The sequence below is a fragment of the Salmo trutta genome, chromosome 31 (genome assembly GCF_901001165.1).
Source record: "Salmo trutta chromosome 31, fSalTru1.1, whole genome shotgun sequence".
Taxonomy (NCBI): Eukaryota; Metazoa; Chordata; class Actinopteri; order Salmoniformes; family Salmonidae; genus Salmo; species Salmo trutta.
The window spans coordinates 21925200-21946815 of NC_042987.1; the positions used below are offsets into that span (position 1 = coordinate 21925200).

The 21616-nt window shown below is 44.5% G+C and overlaps 1 protein-coding gene across 1 annotated transcript in view; it reads left to right on the plus strand.

Annotated features, from left to right (window-relative positions):
- Positions 1–21185, plus strand: part of LOC115169190 (E3 ubiquitin-protein ligase RNF220) — a 43067-nt gene extending 21882 nt beyond the window's left edge. The window contains exons 11-14 of the mRNA XM_029724677.1: positions 7729–7837; positions 9650–9847; positions 10103–10177; positions 18260–21185. Coding sequence (XP_029580537.1) covers positions 7729–7837; positions 9650–9847; positions 10103–10177; positions 18260–18331 — 454 coding nt within the window. The 3' untranslated portion in view covers positions 18332–21185. The remainder of the gene's footprint in view (positions 1–7728; positions 7838–9649; positions 9848–10102; positions 10178–18259) is intronic.
- Positions 21186–21616: the final 431 nt, after the last annotated feature.

Sequence of the window (21616 nt, forward strand, 5' to 3'; positions counted from 1 at the left end):
CCGCGGATTTGGATTGGACAATGCTGGGGGAAACGTCCCAAAAAAACTACAGACAATGTCTTCATCAAACAACACTGTTTCACGATGCATCAGTGACATGGCAGGAGATGTTTTGAAACAATTACTGCTTCGCATACAAGCCAGTGAATTCTATGCGTTACAGCTGGATGAGTCAGCAGACGTGGTGGGCCTGGCACAGCTCCTGGTATATGTCTGTTACGTTTATGGGGGTCAATTAAGGAACACATCCTCTTCTACAAACCACTGGAAACCAGGACAACATGAGAGGATATTTTTAAAGTACTGGACAGCTTTGTGACATCAAATGGAATTTGGTGGTCAAGATGTGTCGGTATCTGTACTGATAGAGCAAAAGCCATGACAGGGAGACATAGTGGAGTGGTAACACGCGTGCAAGCAGTTGCTCCTGACGCCACTTGGGTACACTCCTGACGCCACCGAGAGCCTCTTGCTGCCAAGGGAATGCCTGACAGCTTGAAAGACGTTTTGGGCACTACAATGAAAATTGTTCACTTTAAGGCGAGGCTCCTGAACTCCCGTGTATTTTCTGCACTATGCAATGATATGGGCAGCGACCATGTAACGCTTTTACAACATACAGAAGTGCGCTGGTTATCAAGGGGCAAAGTATTGACACATTTTTTTAAATTGAGAAATAAGCTTAAAGTTTCCTTTACTGACCATAATTTTCACTTTCTGACCGCTTGCATGATGACGAGTTTCTCACATGACTGGCCTATCTGGGTGATGTTTTTTCTCGCCTGAATGATCTCAATCTAGGATAACAGGGACTCTCTGCAACTATATTCAATGTGGGGACTTAATTGAGGCTATGATTAAGAAGTTGGAGCTCTTCTCTGTCTGCATTAACATGGACAACACACAGGTCTTTCCATCATTGTATGATTTTTTTGTGTGCAAATGAACTCAAGCTTAGACAATGTCAAATGTGATATAGCGAAGCACCTGAGTGAGCTGGGTGAGCAATTACGCAGGTACTTTTCTGAAACGGACGACACAAGCAACTGGATTCGTTATCCCTTTCATGCCCTGCCTCCAGTCCATTTATAGATATCTGAACAAGAGCCTCATTGAAATTGCAACAAGCGGTTCTGGGAAAATTGAATTTAATCAGAAGCCACTGCCAGATTTCTGGCTTGGGCTGCGCTCAGAGTTTCTTGCCTTGGCAAATCCCGCTGTTAAGACACTGATGCCCTTTGCAACCATGTACCTATGCGGATTCTCAGCCCTAACTAGTATGAAAACTACATACAGGCACAGGCTGTGTGTGTAAAATTATTTAAGACGGAGAGACTCTCCAATACAATCCCAACATTGCAGAGTTATGTGCATCCTTTCAAGCACACCCTTCTCATTAACCTGTGGTGAGTTGTTCACCATTTTTGATGAACAAATAAGGTTTTATATGTAAGATGGTTAAAAAAAAAGAACAAAATGATTTATTATTATTTGTGCCCTGGTCCTATAAGAGCTCCTTGTCACTTCCCACGAGCCGGGTTGTGACAACTCACACATTCTTTTGTTTAATAAATGTATAGTGTGTGGGTGTGGGTGGCAGGCTTACAATGATGGCAAAAAACAACATTTGAGAGTGTGCTGACCCTGGTGCTAGAGGGGGTACGCAGCTGGAGGTTGAATATTTGAAGGGGTACGGACTATAAAAAGTTTTGGAACCACTGGCCTAGTGCGAGGAACAAGACAGTATTGTCACAGAAGAGAAAGAGCTGTGGTAGTGATTTTATTCAAATACATTTTTTATTCAAATACAAATAAATCATTAAATTACATTTATTTTTTATTTATTTAACCATTTATTTAACTAGGCAAGTCAGTTAAGAACAAATTATTATTTACAATGATGGCATAGGAACAGTGGGTTAACTGTCTTGTTCAGGCGCAGAAGCACAGATTTTTACCTTGTCAGCTCGGGGATTTGATAGAGCAACCTTTCGGTTACTGGCTCAACACTCTAACCACTAGGCTACCTGCCGCATGTTGTTCCATTTGGATCTTTCTGTTGGCATTCTATGAATTTTTGTGCCAAAATCTATAAGTAAAGAAATGGGCATGCAGTGTGACAGTTTTATGGGCAATTTCCTGATACGAAAGAAATAGGCTTAATCTGAGAATCCCTTTAAGGAGACCAAATAAGGGACTGAATGATTTTAGAAGAACGAGGCTGAAATTCCCTCCTTGCTGTTTGCAAAATGCATGTATTTGTGGGGACTTTCTCAGCCCTCGTTCTCAAATGAAAATGAGGTTTGTCTCCTTTCGTTATGCTGATGCATTGTGTGTGTGTGTGGCAGTGAAATCTCTGATCTCATCCCAGATGGGTAATGATCTCTTGGCATTGGGGTCGTCTCCAACCCCGCTCGTTCCCAACAAGATAAATGACCTCTCCAATGCCGCCAATGTGATTGCTGCAAAATGTCATGCTCAACATGAAACAATGGCAGAGATTTCCATGTAGCTTCGGAAGTAATTGAATCTGTCCTCAATTTCTAAGTGATGACTCTACCCCACCTCCTCCGTCCTTCTCTGCCTCTCACCATCTCCCCCCTCGGACCCTGTTAGAGAGAGAAGCCCTCCCCCTATAGCCATCTGAGACCTTCCTCACACACAATGGCTGGAGCTGAAGAAATCAATTGTGACTTCAATGTTTTATCTGGTGTCAGTTTAGTTAAAGATGCACAATGCAGAAATCGCTCTGCCATTTCCTGGTTGCAAAAATGTGAATAGCTCGCCTAATTTCTTTTTGTGACTTTTTATTACGCTGATTAGATTCACGCGCTGGCGTGGACATTGCCTTAAGGGATTACACACACGACCCCATAATGTCAAAGTGGAGTGATGTTCTTCTATAATTTTACAAATCAAGTACAGATTAAAAGCTGAAATGTCTTGAGTCAATAAGTGTTCAACCCCTTTGTTATGACAAGCCTAAAGAAGTTCAAGAGTAAAAATGTCCTTAACAATTCACATAAGTTGCATGGACTCACTCTGTGTTCAATAATAGTGTTTACCATGATTTTCTAATGACCATCTCCGCTCTGTACCATACATATACAATTATCTTTAAGGTCCCTCAATTGAGCAGTGAAATTCAACCACAAACACCAGGGAGGTTTTCCAATGGTTCGCAAAGAAGGGCACCTATTGGTAGATTTAAAAAATGAAGAAAAAAAAGACATTGAATATCCCTTTGAGCATGGTGAAGTTATTAATTACACTTTGGATGGTGTATCAATACACCCTGTCATTACAAAGATACAGGCGTCCTTCCTAACTCCGTTGCCGGAGAGGACAGAAACGGCTCATGGATTTCACCATGAGGCCAATGGTGACTTTAAAACCATTACAGAGTTTAATGGATGTGATAGGAGAAAACTGAGGATGGATCAACATTGTAGTTTCTCTGCAATACTAACCTAATTTACAGAGTGAAAAGAAGGAAGCTTGTACAGAATAACAATATTCCAAAACGTGCATCCTGTTTGCAATAAGGCACTAAAGTAATACTGCAAAAAATGTGGCAAAGGAATTCACTTTTTCCCCAGAATACAAAGCGTTATGTTTGGGGCAAATCCAATACAACACATTACTGAGTACCACTCCATATTTTCAAGCATAGTGGTGGCTGCATAATGTTATGGGTATGCTTGTAATCTTTAAAGACTGGGCAGTTTTTCAGAATAAAAAATAAACCGAATGGAGCTCAATCCTGGAGGAAACCCTTCGGTCTGCTTTCCACCAGACACCGAGATAAATTCACCTTTCAGCAGGACATTAACCTAAAACACAAGGCCAAATCTACACTGGAGTTGCTTACCAAGAAGATGTGAATGTTCTTGAGTGGCTGAGTTAGATTTTCAAGCATATTTAAGTTAAAACTATGGCAAGACCAGAAAATGGTTTTCTAGCCGTGATTAACAACCAATAAGATTTAATGTTGCATAATCCAGGCGTGGAAAGCTTTAGCTAGACTCACAGCTGTAATCGCTGCCAAAGGTGATTCTAACATGTATTGACTTGGTTGAATACTTATCTTTACAAATGTTAAAATAGTTCTTCCACTTTGACATTACTGAGTATTTTGTGTAGACCGTTCACAAAAATAACAATTAAATCAATTTTATTTTGTAACACAACAAAATGTGGAAAAAGTCAAAGGGTGTGAATACTTTCTGAAGGTAAATGTGTGAATGGTGGAGGTGGTGGTTGTGGATTATTCCCCGTTGTAAAAGGCTGTCAGTCCCCTGGGTCTCTCTTTTCCTCCTCCTCCCTCTCTCCTGAATCTAACTGAAATTACACCAGCCAGTAATGTGCTCAGGAGGCCCTGCCTGCCTCCCTGCCTGCCTGCCTCCCTCGCCTGCCTCCCTGCCTGAGAGATGAAAGGCGAGGATATAGATGGACGCTAGATTAAGATAACGGGCTGATGGAGATGGATTGCAGGGGTGCAGTGGCCCAGGGAGCATGGCAAGCCCGGCTAATGAAATGAGAAATGGGCACACGGCACCGCCTCCCGCAAACGTTCAGACTGAACACAGGACACTTAATGGGGAAGAAGGACGAGTTCTCCCTCGCTTTTTCTTTCTCGCTCTCTCTTTCTATATTTCTGGATCTTTCCAGCCTGTGGCAGTGAGAGGGGAGCATCACAACTGAGATGACATATATGAACTGTTCTTTGGTTCCAGTCTCCTTCTTTTTCCCTTTAACTACGTACTCTTGTATGTTCATTAGGGAGAACGTTTGAAACAGTACTACTTAATATTTTAGTTTTCTGTTGTACGTTGTGCCTTTCTGAACACAACCCCATTTTCTTTGTCGTCCTCCAAGATAGGCTATTTTGAAATACAGACGGTGTGATTTTCAATACGCCACTGCTTATAAGTTAAGTATAATTATAAGAAATCTAAGATGTTCAATTATATCCAGCTTAGGGCTCCAGCTATGCATTTGGCTTGCTAACTTGTTAGCTAAGTGGCTAGATGTCAAGATCAAACTTTTTAGTTGCAGCAAAAACAACAAAATAGCGCCCCTTGTGTTCACTTCCGGTAATAGCGTATACCCCAGTATGGTTCTGAAACAGTATAACGATATGAAAATATGGATACTGCCCAACCCTACCTGTAGTGTCCCAGCTACAGAGACGGTGTAGCAGCCTGGGAAACTGCACGAGGTAGTATTTCAGGTTACATTGTAAGTCTTGTAAGATTATATGTGTACTCAAGGCCACTACAGAGTCCCACTGTGGTCACAAACCTCAGCCCAGGCCTGATTCACGGCCCTGTTTTATGCCCACAATGTTTGCTTTACTTGTATTTCCCTTAGCATAACATGCCTCAACCAATAACTTAACTCACCTTTTAGAAATAATTTCAGGTTTTAGCAAAGGTTGTTTGGTATATTTTAAGCTGCTGTCTTAACATGGATTTTTGAACTGCAGTGTTATAAATTATAGTAGAGGAAAACCTTGTTCAGTCTGCTTTCCAACAGACACTAGGAGACAAATTCACATTTCAGCAGGACAGTAACAAGGCCATATATATACTGGAGTTGCTTACCAAGATGACATTGAATGTTCCTGAGTGGCCTAGTTACAGTTTTGACTTAAAACATCTTAAATTCTATGGCAAGATGTGAAAATGGCTGTCTAGCAATGATCAACTTGACAGACCTTGAAGAACTTCAAGAATAATGTGCAAATATTGTACAATCCAGGTGTGCAAAGCTCTTAGAGACTTACCCAGAAAGACTCAGCTGTAATCGCTGCCAAAGGTGATTCTAACATGTATTGACTCGGGGTTAAATACTTATCTAATGAAGATGTTTTATTTTTCATTAGGATGTTTTAAACATTTTTCTTTCATTTTTACATTAATTTTGTGTAGAATGTGGACAAAAAAATAGTTAAATGAAATCACTTTGAATCCCACTTTGTAACACAACAAAATGTGGAAAAAGTAAAGGGCTGTGAATACTTTCTGGAGGCACTGTATGGGGAAAGTGGTGTATAGATGGTACAATCCAGTTTGCTAATGCCTGATGTTCAGCTGGCCTGTCTGCCTGGGGTTGGGTTGGGGTTGGCCCAGCTGATACAATCATCAAATGGTTGATTATTTTCATCCCAGTGAGATCATCCAGTCCCTCCTGCCTAGAGTGTAGTAAACTAGGGGCACACAAAAACCCCCATTCTGTCGGCCATCCATCGCTCCAACGGCTCAGGCCTCTACATAAAGTAAGATTAAAACCCCCTTTTATTGCATGAGGGAATTAAGTAACTTTTAGAATGTGGTTTCTTATAAATCACCAGCTAAATTAATATTCATCGTCAAACCACGTCGTGCCTGAGAGCGAGAGAGGAGACGAGGGTTGGTTTTTATAGGGAAAAGTTTTACTCAGTGCCGCCCAATGACAGTGTTGGTTGAGTAAACCAGCACAGGGATTTATGATGCTGTTAAAGGGAAAACACCAGGCTACAGAGGACAGTGCTACTGGGCCTTCTTTATAAGCAAGCACGCTAATCAAGGCTAAATGCCTTTTTACAAGCGCCCTGCTAATAAGAGGAGGTTTTAAAGCTTTATGGCCATGGTGTTGCAGATTGGAGTCACAGGAGAGAATGACTGGCCTGGTCTCTCTTTTCTCTGGCTATCCTTGGCCAAGGTCTCTGTCCAGTCAAACAAGAGTTTCAAGTTGACTCGAGTCACCAAGTAGGTTGTAATGGACTAACACCAGACATAGGAACATTTTAAGCTCTTGAAGTCATATTCAGCTTAACTCAAATGATGCTACCTTCCGACGAGAAAACAGCATTGGTGTGTGTATATCTAAATAGAAAGACAAAAACAATGCTTTATTCAGTGTAGCTTATGAGCTAGGTAAGTTGAACTACGTTGTGTTGACAGTGGTCAGTCTAGCGCAACTCCTGTACTGTCTGTGTTCCTCAGGACAATCCACTCCTCCTCATTGAAGAACCACACAGGGCCAGTAGTATAATAAATGAAGCTATAGATAGCCAAGGCACTGGGCCCTCCGACTGGCCAGTAATCAGAGTGGGGGAGCGCTGTGCCTTGCTGTGTGTCTCCTGCTGAGAGCTGGTCCAATGGTAAATCAATACTGTAGATCAGCGCTCCATCTGGCTGGAAAATGAGCGGATCACCATAAACATCTGGCCAGCGCCGCGTCCCGGCCAATCACTGGCGGACATATTGACTTAGTTATTGCTCATTCATATGCTGCAGGACAGTGTTAAACATACATTCTCCAGGCAGGGGCATTAATCAGGGGATATTTAGTGGAGGGCCTGAGAGGTGAGGAGGGGAGGGAGCTGTACATCCTGGGTCAGTCAGTGTAGGGATAGGACCTGGGAGGATACAGACCGATAGACAGATGTTAAATAGGGATGTGTCATGTACACTACAAAGACAGCTCAGTGTCCTGACAAGGAAGGACTGAATAAAAAGCTTGTCAGCGAGAAATAACTCTCAAAGCAATCAGATCCTGGGACTGAGGAAGAAGATTAAGAGTGATTACGTATTAAAATGGCCAACAAATACCTTGGCCTCTGGATTCCTGCAGTGCTGCTACCATAGAGACAAAACAAGGGATTCCGTGATAGAATCCTCACCATTACTTCTCTTTGAGTGTCACTGTGACCTGACCCAAGCCTCTTCCCGTTTGTTGCAGAATCACAGAGGGCTCGAAAGCCACCACGTTCGAAGCACTAAAGGCTCGTATCCGGGAACTGGAGAAACAGATCCTTCGAGGGGACAGATATAAGTGTCTCATCTGCATGGTAAGGAACCAACATAGTCCTTTACCTTCACTCTGTCCATCCGTGTGCTTTTCTCTCAGTTTCTAAGCATGTCTGCCATATCAGAGTGTTTGAACCCAAGCAACCTGCCCATCCACTACTTAAACAACCTTTGGGTGTCTCACAAATGACACCTTATCTCCTATATAGTGCACTACTTTTGACTTGGGCCCTAATTGGCACCCTATTCCCTATATAGTGCACTAGTTTTGGCTAGGGCCCATAGGGTATATGGGGTACCATTTAGGATGCAGCGTTGCAGTTTACAGGCATGGGCTTTGTATTGACATTGTCTGGTGGTTGAAGTGATTCCTGCACGGCATGAAAGTCAGCCATCTCTCCTCCACCTGATTGATTGTGTGTGTCAGAGAGATTCTGTTGCACCAACTGTCATATAGCTTTGAATCCCCAGCTGCAGGATGGCTTATTACCATCCTGCAGCTTTGAGGGGTTTTCTGACCATTTCAACTGATGGTTCATTATCATTTGGTGGGGATCAATAAGCAAACTTGTGCCTTTGGTTATTGATGTCACCACGGTGACTTGACATCCATCAATGCATCCGGTTCCTGAAGATTTGATTCTGTCCTGTCCCTAATGACTGTCCCTAATGACTGTCCCTAATGACTGTCCCTAATGACTGCTCGGCCATCCGCTCCCCTGGTCTATGTGAGAGAATCAGACATGGATTAAGAACACAACACCACATACCTGAGCAACCCTTTCCTGAGTGTGAGAGTGTGTTGTGGTTGTACTTCCTCCATTGTCACTCATAGCCACACACACCCCCACCCCGCCATCTTCTAGTCTCACCTTGACAATGAGTGAAGAGTGAAGAAGCCAGATTCCTCAGTTTTGGCAGCTCCTTCTCCCTGGCCCGGGCCCCACGACTCTTGACTCTGTGAAAAGCAAGCAATTACTGACGCCTGTCCCTCCTAAAGGTCGTCCCAGCCCCGGGGTGACGGAGAGGGGAAGAGATGCATATTGATCACTCCTGCCCTCCAGCGACCATCGTAAAGCTCATTTGTCATTGCTGTCGTCTCCTCCCGTCACAAATCTCACCCAGCCATGCTGAGGAGTGAAGACGCTTTTCCTCTTCTGCTCTGACGGACACGGCTGCTTGTTGACGGGATTTCGATTTTCTTTTTTTTAAGATGGGTGAGGAAATAGCCTCTGCAATAACCTGAAAGTCTAACCCACCAGCCAAGGTGGTGAAGAGTCATATTTGACTGCTAACACATCATCACTCATTTTGAAAGACAAAATGGCGTGTGCTTGTAAGGCAGTAGAGTTGAATATCTTTCTCTACAGGAGTTTGTTTTGCAATCTGTTTGTGTTCTCTGAACACTTGTTAAAGAACCATTCAGGCAGACTGAGTCAGCAGGGTCCTTATCAGTGGATCTCTACCACCACCTGCTGTTGCTTTAAGGAACTGGGCACTAAATGGATGCATTGGATTTCACATCACATCATCTTCACGTTCAGTGTTCCCTGTTCTGTTTCAATGCATTTCATAGAAACAACGTTCTGGCTTGTAAAATGATAATCTATGACATGTGTTGGACATGGTACATGGTGCTGATTATTTTGCTCAGAGCCTGCTACAAGTCTCAAACACATCACACGAGCTGCAACAGAAACTTTAGTGGGTCTTTCTCTCCCCTGCCTAGTGCCGCCCAGGTTGTGTGTGAATGCATGTGTCGGTGTCCAGTCCGTCCGTACCTGTTTCTTTCCATGCTTTGTAGTCCGCCACATTCTAGTGCTCAGCGGTGCCCCCTCTGTACTTCCCTACAGAGGAAGAGATTCCAAACAGACAGGGCTGAAGACAAGAATCTGGGCCAATCGGGGCGGGCCCTCGCGGTAACAACGCCCAATGAGAGGCGGGTTGCTGAGAGCTGTTCAAAGCCCCTCCCCCCGCTCAGCATTTACTGTTTGTATAGAGGCTACGTTATGGCCGGCGGCGGGATTAAACGGCTGCTCCCGCTCCGGAGGGTAAGGCTCTCTGTGCTCCCTTCCCACCCACCCTCCCTCGCCCCTCTGCCTGACCTGCCCGCTCACCCGGCTGGGCTGGCCACCCCCCTCTTCCATGCCTGTGCTTTGGTTTGGTGGCGTCGTTCGTCAGGGCGTGTCCAGTGTTGTACCGTGTGTGCCTGCGACCAGCGTTTGTCTATTGGTGTCAGTCCACACAGTTCCCCTTTAACCTCTTATATTAATGTTCTCTCTTTCGCTCTCCCCCCCATGTGGCAGGACTCGTACACGATGCCCCTCACCTCCATCCAGTGCTGGCACGTCCACTGTGAGGAATGCTGGCTCAGGACTCTGGTGAGAACCCAATGCCAACCCAGCCTCCACAACACATCACAACACTGCTGTTGCATGGCAACACTACTTCATCACATTACAGCCACTGGTTTCATAGTGACTGAACTCCCTTCCTCCCTCTCTCTCTCTGTGGTACATTCCAACAGGGACATGGTAACACAAGATGGTCCCCCCAAATCGGTAGTTAACCTCTGAAATAAAGACGTCTACTTGTTTCATCTGAATTGTATCCCCCTAGGTCTACACACACTTGTACACACTTTTGAGTATGTTTGTTTTGTTATGCTTTTTTTCAAATGTAGATGTTGGTCAGTGATTATCCAGTGGAAGCTTTGCATAATGACAATAGACAATTGTGCTGCATCTGACCACAGGTGTGTAGGAACAGTGTAGGTACCTCTCCTTCTCTACTCTCTTTACAAACACAGTAGTGAGTCCCACCTAACCCCTCAACCCCTGGGCAGGTCTCCTCAACCTTTATTGTGCAGTGCCAGGTTTCCCAATAGCAGTGGAGCTTAGGCTTGCGAGTGTTTTTTAACGATGCATCTTTCCTACAACAGCTGAAGATGTAACATGAGTTTCCCAGAACACCATGCAGAGAGAACGGTTGCTAAGTGCGTCGTTGGAGAAAGAGTTGATACTGTTGGGATCGAAAGAAAGGGAGCGCTGCTCTCAGATCAGCTTTCTCCATTCAAATCTTACCTTAACATTAGAATTATTTCAGAGTACTGATGATGGATCAGCTCCTAGAGATATTATCACCTACAGCTGCAAATAGTCAGGCGGCTTATTCTAATGCTTACCCTATAATAGTGCACTAAATCAGATTCATTTGGCACATTGCATATATTGAAGCAAGTTCAAGACAGTTTAGCCTACAAAAAAACTCTAATTGTCTGAACATGACATTTATTTCAATATGATTTGAAATATAAAGGCCTATCTAGCCGGTTTTCATCTTTTTATTCTTCGCTTGCTCAATTGCAACGACATTGGCAACGTTTTATTTGTAGTCAACTTCGTTTCCAAGTCATCGGCAGTTCCAGAGAGAAAGTAAACAGCTTGATTCTATGTTTTAGTGGAGATGTTCGGTGTATAAAGTGACGTGGAAGAGTGAAAGGCATCTAAAAACACACTGAGCTGTTCTGAACTGGTCTGGGCCAGGCGCTAAATAACCAGCGGTTTCAACTACAACTTTAATAACAGTGGTTTTGGAAAACCGCTCAGAGATTTAATGATGTCCCTACAAAGGTTCTGACGATGAACTTAGCCTTAAGATGCTCTTGGGAAAGCGGGCCCAGTACGGTATGCCCAGCCAGGCAGAGAAGCCTCCAGGACCACTGCTGTAGCCTTTGTTTTGGGGAGCATTTGTTGTCCCTGATGCACTACCCCCTCTGCTCTCTCCTCCTCCTGTTTTTAGCTGCTCTCTCTCACCAGGGAAACGGCTGGCGTTGTCCACTAACACGTTTTGCTTCTACACACGGAAGCAATTCATAAGAAAATGCTTCCCAGCCACAGTTTAGCCCGCCTCTCTCCTTCTCCAATATACAATATATTAAATACGCTGCTGTGTTTTTTTTATTATCACAATGCCCTGTGTGTGAAAGACAAAGGCGGTGGAGGAAGGGGAACACGGAGGGTTGGTTAAGAAATGTGTGCCTGCTGCAGCAGCTTGTTCCTAATGTGGGTATTAAAATGTTGCCCGAAGACAGCAATAAAAGCGTTGCGCGGCAGGGCTCCCCGCGTCTTGATCAAAGTAAATGCATGTAATCTAGTTACCGTCGGGCATTTTTGGGGGATTTAATAGAGCGCAGCAGCTGGCGTGCAATGTGAGAAGCCCACACCGTACACCAGGCTCATTAAGATCAGGTAACTCCTTTATTTTATATGAAGAAATGCAAGAAAGGCCGTCATTTCTTTGTGAAAAGAGGGGAGAGATGGAGAACCTGGTTCTCATTGGAGCCAGGGTGGAGGAGGGGGGGTTCTTAGTGGAAATTCAAGCAGTCTGGGTGAGGTGTACAACAATATACAAAGACGATACGGTATGGTAGCTCGTCTGTCTGTCTGCAAGGTGGTTAGGCACTAGTTTATGTTCAGAGCGATCTTTATTCACTTTTGAAATTAACCTGAAGGCTGTTAAGACATAACAAGAGAGCTTATCAGTTTGGGCTTGGTCCAAGACTCCCTAACAGTTTCTCTGAGTGCATGTTACTGTTACGGAGACCACCTCCACTCAAGGCCCCTCCGCCCCTCTCCATAGCCTGGTCATCTTTGGTCTATACATGAGCAGACCTGTTGGGAGCCACAAATCCTCTTTGCACCTGGGGGAGAGAGCTGTCCAGGGCTACCCGGGCCCCCCAGCTGCCCCCTGACTCTAGGTGGGAGAGTTGACCAGGCCCCCTGACTGGGTGGGAGAGTTGACCAGGCCCCCTGACTCTGGGTGGGAGAGTTGACCAGGCCCCCTGACTCTGGGTGGGAGAGTTGACCAGGCCCCCTGACTCTGGGTGGGAGAGTTGACCAGGCCCCCTGACTCTGGGTGGGAGAGTTGACCAGGCCCCCTGACTCTGGGTGGGAGAGTTGACCAGGCCCCCTGACTCTGGGTGGGAGAGTTGACCAGGCCCCCTGACTCTGGGTGGGAGAGTTGACCAGGCCCCCTGACTCTGGGTGGGAGAGTTGACCAGGCCCCCTGACTCTAGGTGGGAGAGTTGACCAGGCCCCCTGACTCTAGGTGGGAGAGTTGACCAGGCCCCCTGACTCTAGGTGGGAGAGTTGACCAGGCCCCCTGACTCTAGGTGGGAGAGTTGACCAGGCCCCCTGACTCTAGGTGGGAGAGTTGACCAGGCCCCCTGACTCTGGGTGGGAGAGTTGACCAGGCCCCCTGACTCTGGGTGGGAGAGTTGACCAGGCCCCCTGACTCTGGGTGGGAGAGTTGACCAGGCCCCCTGACTCTGGGTGGGAGAGTTGACCAGGCCCCCTGACTCTGGGTGGGAGAGTTGACCAGGCCCCCTGACTCTGGGTGGGAGAGTTGACCAGGCCCCCTGACTCCTGGTTCTGGCAGCATGGAGATTCCACTGTTTGCCAACAGCTGAATGCTCCCTTGTCTCGAGGAAAGATGTAACGCTGTGTACTTACACACACACAGGGCAAACCCAGCCCGCCACATGAGTGTGTCAGGGCTCAGTGTATGAACTCGGCCCCCTAGTCCAGTAACTCCCACGATTTGCCCTCTGCATTCATTCCAGATAGATCTCAGGTCAGTCTAGATCACCTGGGTTCATTCCAGATAGATTGCAGGTCAGTCTAGATCACCTGGGTTCATTCCAGATAGATTGCAGGTCAGTCTAGATCACCTGGGTTCATTCCAGATAGATCTCGGGTCGGTCTAGATCACCTGGGTTCATTCCAGATCTCAGGTCAGTCTAGATCACCTGGGTTCATTTCAGATAGATCTCGGGTCGGTCTAGATCACCTGGGTTCATTCCAGATAGATCTCAGGTCAGTCTAGATCACCTGGGTTCATTTCAGATAGATCTCGGGTCAGTCTAGATCACCTGGGTTCATTCCAGATAGATCTCAGGTCAGTCTAGATCATCTGGGTTCATTCCAGATAGATCGCAGGTCAGTCTAGATCACCTGGGTTCATTCCAGATAGATTGCAGGTCAGTCTAGATCACCTGTGTTCATTCCAGATAGATCTCAGGTCAGTCTAGATCACCTGGGTTCATTCCAGATAGATCTCGGGTCGGTCTAGATCACCTGGGTTCATTTCAGATAGATCTCAGGTCAGTCTAGATCACCTGGGTTCATTCCAGATAGATCTCAGGTCAGTCTAGATCACCTGGGTTCATTCCAGATAGATTGCAGGTCAGTCTAGATCACCTGGGTTCATTCCAGATAGATCTCAGGTCAGTCTAGATCACCTGGGTTCATTCCAGATAGATTGCAGGTCAGTCTAGATCACCTGGGTTCATTCCAGATAGATTGCAGGTCAGTCTAGATCACCTGGGTTCATTCCAGATAGATCTCGGGTCGGTCTAGATCACCTGGGTTCATTCCAGATCTCAGGTCAGTCTAGATCACCTGGGTTCATTTCAGATAGATCTCAGGTCAGTCTAGATCACCTGGGTTCATTCCAGATAGATCTCAGGTCAGTCTAGATCATCTGGGTTCATTCCAGATAGATCGCAGGTCAGTCTAGATCACCTGGGTTCATTCCAGATAGATTGCAGGTCAGTCTAGATCACCTGTGTTCATTCCAGATAGATCGCAGGTCAGTCTAGATCACCTGGGTTCATTCCAGATAGATCTCGGGTCGGTCTAGATCACCTGGGTTCATTTCAGATAGATCTCAGGTCAGTCTAGATCACCTGGGTTCATTCCAGATAGATTGCAGGTCAGTCTAGATCACCTGGGTTCATTCCAGATAGATCTCAGGTCAGTCTAGATCACCTGGGTTCATTCCAGATAGATTGCAGGTCAGTCTAGATCACCTGGGTTCATTCCAGATAGATTGCAGGTCAGTCTAGATCACCTGGGTTCATTCCAGATAGATTGCAGGTCAGTCTAGATCACCTGGGTTCATTCCAGATAGATCTCGGGTCGGTCTAGATCACCTGGGTTCATTCCAGATCTCAGGTCAGTCTAGATCACCTGGGTTCATTTCAGATAGATCTCAGGTCAGTCTAGATCACCTGGGTTCATTCCAGATAGATCTCAGGTCAGTCTAGATCATCTGGGTTCATTCCAGATAGATCGCAGGTCAGTCTAGATCACCTGGGTTCATTCCAGATAGATTGCAGGTCAGTCTAGATCACCTGTGTTCATTCCAGATAGATCTCAGGTCAGTCTAGATCACCTGGGTTCATTCCAGATAGATCTCGGGTCGGTCTAGATCACCTGGGTTCATTTCAGATAGATCTCAGGTCAGTCTAGATCACCTGGGTTCATTCCAGATAGATCTCAGGTCAGTCTAGATCACCTGGGTTCATTTCAGATAGATCTCAGGTCAGTCTAGATCACCTGGGTTCATTCCAGATAGATCTCAGGTCAGTCTAGATCACCTGGGTTCATTCCAGATAGATTGCAGGTCAGTCTAGATCACCTGGGTTCATTCCAGATAGATTGCAGGTCAGTCTAGATCACCTGGGTTCATTCCAGATAGATCTCGGGTCGGTCTAGATCACCTGGGTTCATTCCAGATCTCAGGTCAGTCTAGATCACCTGGGTTCATTTCAGATAGATCTCGGGTCGGTCTAGATCACCTGGGTTCATTCCAGATAGATCTCAGGTCAGTCTAGATCACCTGGGTTCATTTCAGATAGATCTCAGGTCAGTCTAGATCACCTGGGTTCATTCCAGATAGATCTCAGGTCAGTCTAGATCATCTGGGTTCATTCCAGATAGATCGCAGGTCAGTCTAGATCACCTGGGTTCATTCCAGATAGATTGCAGGTCAGTCTAGATCACCTGTGTTCATTCCAGATAGATCTCAGGTCAGTCTAGATCACCTGGGTTCATTCCAGATAGATCTCGGGTCGGTCTAGATCACCTGGGTTCATTCCAGATAGATCTCGGGTCGGTCTAGATCATCTGGGTTCATTCCAGATAGATCTCGGGTCGGTCTAGATCATCTGGGTTCATTCCAGATAGATCTCAGGTCAGTCTAGATCACCTGGGTTCATTCCAGATAGATCTCAGGTCAGTCTAGATCACCTGGGTTCATTCCAGATAGATCTCAGGTCAGCCTAGATCACCTGGGTTCATTCCAGATAGATCTCAGGTCAGCCTAGATCACCTGGGTTCATTCCAGATAGATCTCAGGTCAGCCTAGATCACCTGGGTTCATTCCAGATAGATCTCAGGTCAGCCTAGATCACCTGGGTTCATTCCAGATAGATCTCAGGTCAGTCAGCTAGTAGCTGTCTACATACACAGGTCCCAGCGTGCTGAAAGTTAACTCATGCTCGGAGCACACACACAGGTAGTAGGCTACACCTCTTCCTCACACATCAGTGTGGTTCCAGTAATGTTCCCCGTACCCCTCTTTCCTGTTAATGGGTCAGTGACAGGAGACCCGTGAGACTTCAGTGACAGCAGGTAGTCAACATGTCTTTTGTGTTTGAGCTGGTGTCAGCCCTTACAGGGTGAGAGATTCAGCTAGATGAAATTTGACAGGCTCAATCAAACTCTCAAAGCATTTTAAAGAAAATGATATTTGAACCCAGGGCTGATGCAGGGTGAGTGTTCAGGTAGAGACTATGCTCGACACTTTGCATATTGTTAGGTTGCGTAGCAACCCTCCCTCCTGCCACGGCAGACGCCCACACCCGACTCTCTCCCCCACCCACCCAGGGCACCACCACTAGGGTTGAATATATTCCCGGTACAAACGTTCCATCCATGAGAATTAATCACTTTTCAGTTTACCGCCAAAAAAGGGAAGTGTCATTCAAAAGCATTATAAAGCATATTAATATGTATGGATTTGACTAGAGCTTTGATCAGCTTGAAAATTCAAACCTGATGCTACCTGAGCCTGATGAGTCATGTATTAAATACATTTAATGATCCCTACATTAATATCATTTAATGAGCCCAAGCCCCAAAAAGCCCAAATGATTGTGCCGTTATCCAATACATATATGATAGGCTACTGCACATTACCCACAACAGAAAAACATAACAGCCTATAGGTCTAGCTAGCTATATGCGCTCTAGCGTAAATAGATGAAACTAGCTCCAGTAGGCTAATCTTTTTGAGTGTGAACTGTATTACTGTACTGTATGGACTGGAATTACGCATATCGTTCAAGCCATGATAAAGCAGAGAACGTGATTCTGGTGCAGCAAATGCGGCCTACAAAGTTACAAGTATAGGCTAGCGAATTAGATTTTAATTTTGAAATATAATAGGGCCTATTTGTATAATTAGTAGGCTGACACATACAGTACCAGTCAAAGGTTTGGGGAGACATACTCATTCCAGGGTTTTTCTTTATTTTGACTATTTTCTACATTGTAGAATAATAGTGAAGATATCAAAACTATGAAATTACACATATGGAATCCAGTAGTAACCAAAAAAGTTTTAAACCAATCAAAATATATTTTATATTTGAGGTTCTTCAAAGTAGCCACCCTTTGCCTTGACAGCTTTTCACACTCTTGGCATTCTCTCAACCAGCATCATGAGGTAGTCACCTGGAATGCATTTCAATTAACAGGTGTGCCTTGTTAAAAAAAAAAAAAGTGGCCCCAGAAAGACAGATAGAGATGGGTAAATTATACCCTCATTTGATCTTTATATTACTGTATCATAGGCCTAGCTGTCACAAGAAAAGCAGTTACCATGATGAGATGATACTGTAGGTCTACATGCATTGTGAACTGGGCTCCATATTGAGATCCAGATTTAGACAGCGCATATAATTTAACAGTTCCATTTCACGCCATGCTGTTCATATAAATAATTTATTATAATTTACCGGTTTCTTGCAGTTATTTATCCCGGGAAAATTGAGTGGTTTTGGACGGTAAATACCAGTAAATCTTGTTTACCAGGTTTCCACCATTCTCTAACCACCACCACCGCCTATTTTGGCACAGTGCGTGGAGACCACACAGCTTACCTTGCCCTGTTCTCAGCTTCTGCACCCGCTGCCTTTTAATTACACCCACACAACACGGCTTTATAGGAGATGGCAGTGATTCAAAGTGGCAGAGAGCAGAACAGAACAGAGCAGGAGTCCTGGGACAGGATGATGAGCAGGCTTTGATGATTCACGTGTTCCACTATAGGCCGTCTGTCTAACTGGCGGATGCATGCATAGGTCTCTACACTGTGGCTGGATGTGGGCTGCATGCCAGTCTACTTTGGTTAGCTACTCTTTTATGTGCTTTTATACCTGTTCTGTACTGATGTGGTTGTTTTGATCTATTACAGGACTATTTCTGTACTGTCAGTCAGTTTAAGTACCGCATTTCACCAGGGTTGTTTGACAAGCATTCTCTGTTTTACTCAAACCTTTAACTGCTCATATTGTGACCTAAACAATGACCTTTTTCTCTCTTTCTCTCCTACAGGGAAATAAGAAACTGTGCCCACAATGCAACACCATCACGTCGCCAGGAGATCTAAGGCGCGTCTACTTGTGAAGAAGACTACGCCTGCCCTGACCGGCCTCCCCCTTCAACCCCCCCACCATGTTTTCCTCTTTTTATTTCCATTTGTTCTCACCGTTTGTGTTTTGGGGTTTGTGAAGCCCCCCCTCATAGCTTAAAGAGACAAGACTGATGTCTTGATTGACTCTTCCGATCAGGGGAGGACTGACTGATTGATCAACCAACCCGGTTGGGAACAGAACCGAACCCAGTTGCCCATTATGTCTGAGTGTTCATAGAATGACACATAAACCAACCACCCCTCTGGCTCCTCCACCCACCTGCCTGCCCTCTAGTGTTGAGTGGTCCACTCCACAGTCAAATCCCCTCCACCCTGGCTCACACTTCTGCTTCTGTGTGTCTTCATCCTTTAGCTCTCAGGCAACCCAGCTTTCCACTGTTGTGTTACTCATGGAGCCCTCCTCCCTTGCTTGCCTCACCATCGTCTCACCATGCTGAAAGGTGTGTTCAGGTGGGAGGAGGTGGTGTTGTAACCCCCCCACCATCACTGCTCGCTGTGTGTAGAAAACCCATCTTGGTTCAAGCCATCAGGACAGGCAAGTTAGATATTGAGCTGGCCGCCGGTCGTCACACCCTGCTTGAAGGCCTGGTAAGGGGGAAAGGAAAACGATAAACTCTGAGCTTTCTACCAAACTGACAACCTCAGAACATCCAGAGGATCCTCTTCTTTTCAGCCTCTTTTTTCACTTCTTCTTTTGTGGTGTTAAATCGTGAAGTCAACCAAATTCCAAGAATCAGTGCAAGCACATGTATAATAGTGTATGTTAGTTTACAGTGTTGTGTGTAAATGACATAGAGTTACACTTGTATACATATGTGCACACATGCTTACACACATTCATACATGCGCACGCACACACACACACACACACACACACTCACAGAAGTATATATTAATAAAGTCCAGTTTTTAGGTAGAGTTTTGAGGAAGGGTAGGGAGTGATGTTTAATCAATGTGAAAAAGAAAGCCCTCTGTATTTTTCAACCGGTGTTGTCGTTTTGAGGTTGAAGTTGTATTTCATTGTACAGGAATAGATTTAAGTCACAATAATAATAATAAACTACTCAACTAGAAATAAAGGTTTAGATGGTGTACATTTTTTCTTCAACTATACAGTAAAAGCTGTCGAAGTTTTAAACCTAAAGCAAGGAGTATATGTTTTTTGATTTTATGTTTTAACGGAAAGGTTCACATCGCTCTAACCCTACACGAGGGGGGAGATGATGGCTTTAAATTGTTACATAACTGCAACGCTGGTCAAATGAACAGCTGTTTTCTAAATCACAACCGGCAACACAGTTGAGTTAACCTCCACCTCCGCTGCTTGTCCTCAGTTGACCAGCCTACCTGTTGATTATATCAATTTACTGATCACTTAGGTTTTCTGTTTTGGCCTCCACTCTGGTGAAGCCTCATAAGATGCTTCTCCAGAAATGTGTTTTTGAGTGTTGCTTCCATTGTGCGACCCAGCCAGGCTTCCAACCTGGCAACTCGTCAAGACAGGTCCTTCCCATCTGTGAGGGAAGGAGCAGTGGGCCGACATGTTGTCCCAGCCCACTCTGACTGCCCAAGCCCAGTTACTGAACACTTCCCCACAGCAAGGTGATGTGCTTTGTAGTTGTAAAACAATGTATCCTGTGATGTCTGTATTGATGTAAGCTGACAAAAAAGAAAGAATTTAAAGGTTTATGACTGAATTCAAACCCCCAACAGAAACCCAACAGATATATTACAGGGTTAAATTCCCTGTCACTGGGACGGATTTCCATCATGGATTCTTTTTTTCTTTGTATTTTTTTCTCCAATAATGAAAAGGACTGGAATTGGTATAACTCTGAAATTAACCTCTTTTCCTAAATGCATGATGGTCATGACTTTCTTACATGAAAGGGGAGGTTAATTGGCCCCAGACAGTCGATCTGAGATCGACTGAAGTTTGTCATGGGGTTATTTTGTTGCTTTAACCCCTGTATATTAACACATGTACAGAACAGAAATGTTACATTTTTAGTGAAGGGGAACAATAGATGATGGCTTTAATCACATACAAAGCGTTGGATATTTATTTCAGTCCAGACCTTCTGGTTTCCATTCACATCCATTTTCTTCATGGACTAGCCTTTTCAGAACTGTCTCCAGTTTAGTGTTTTTTTTGTTTAGGTCTAAGATTGTCTTTGATCATCTCCCTACATTGTGGATTTAAGATGCTATTTTACAAGGATTATTTGAGTCATAGGGATGGCTGCAATGTAGACATACAGCAGATTTGTTTTCATAAAAGCAGTATACAACATCTTTAGTAAAGTATTATTGTTCCTGTAAAAGGAATGTTCTGGAGCAACCTGTTAGAAGGGATGATCACAGGCTCGTAGAACTTCAAAGGATCTGTAGAACAATTCCACATTGTTACACAGATTGTTTTTCCCACAATACCTCTGTTCATTCATACAGTACGTGTGTGTGTGTGTGTGTGTGTGTGTGTATAGGTTTGTGTTCTAGTTTCACTTTGTAGTCACGTGTACAGGTAACCATGCATAGGCAAATGAACACTTAGAGCTGTGCAACAGTATGTGTGGGGCACCTTTGAACCTGTGATAGGATGTTTGAGCTTTACTGTGTGAATCTGCTTCACAACACTGTTAAGGGTTAAGCTCTTCTCTCACTTTGTGGTTCCTTCAACTGGAGATTTATTTCAACCTGCCCCAAAGATGACAAATTGCACAAGATGATTGTGTTAAATCATTTGTGTCTTGTATATTCTTGAAATGGTACGTGTCTTTCCCGTTTGTAAACTACATTTCACATGAATTAAATGATTGTAAATCAGAAGTGTGACGCCTCTTCACAGATCTCATCACTCACTGTACTCGTTGCTCATTACTCTCTTTAGGTCCTGAATATGAATTAACATTAACATCTATACTGAACAAAAATCTAAACACAACCGGCAACAATTTCAAAGATTTTACTGAGTTATAGTTCACTTAAGGAAATCCAGTTAATTTAAATAAATAAATTAGGCCCTAATCTACGGATTTCACATGACTGGTAATACAGATATGCACTGCTGAAAAAAATAAAGGGAACACTAAAATAACACATCCTAGATCTGAATGAATGAAATAATCTTATTAAATACTTTTTTCTTTACATAGTTGAATGTGCTGACAACAAAATCACACAAAAATAATCAATGGAAATCCAATTTATCAACCCATGAAGGTCTGGATTTGGAGTCACACTCAAAATTAAAGTGG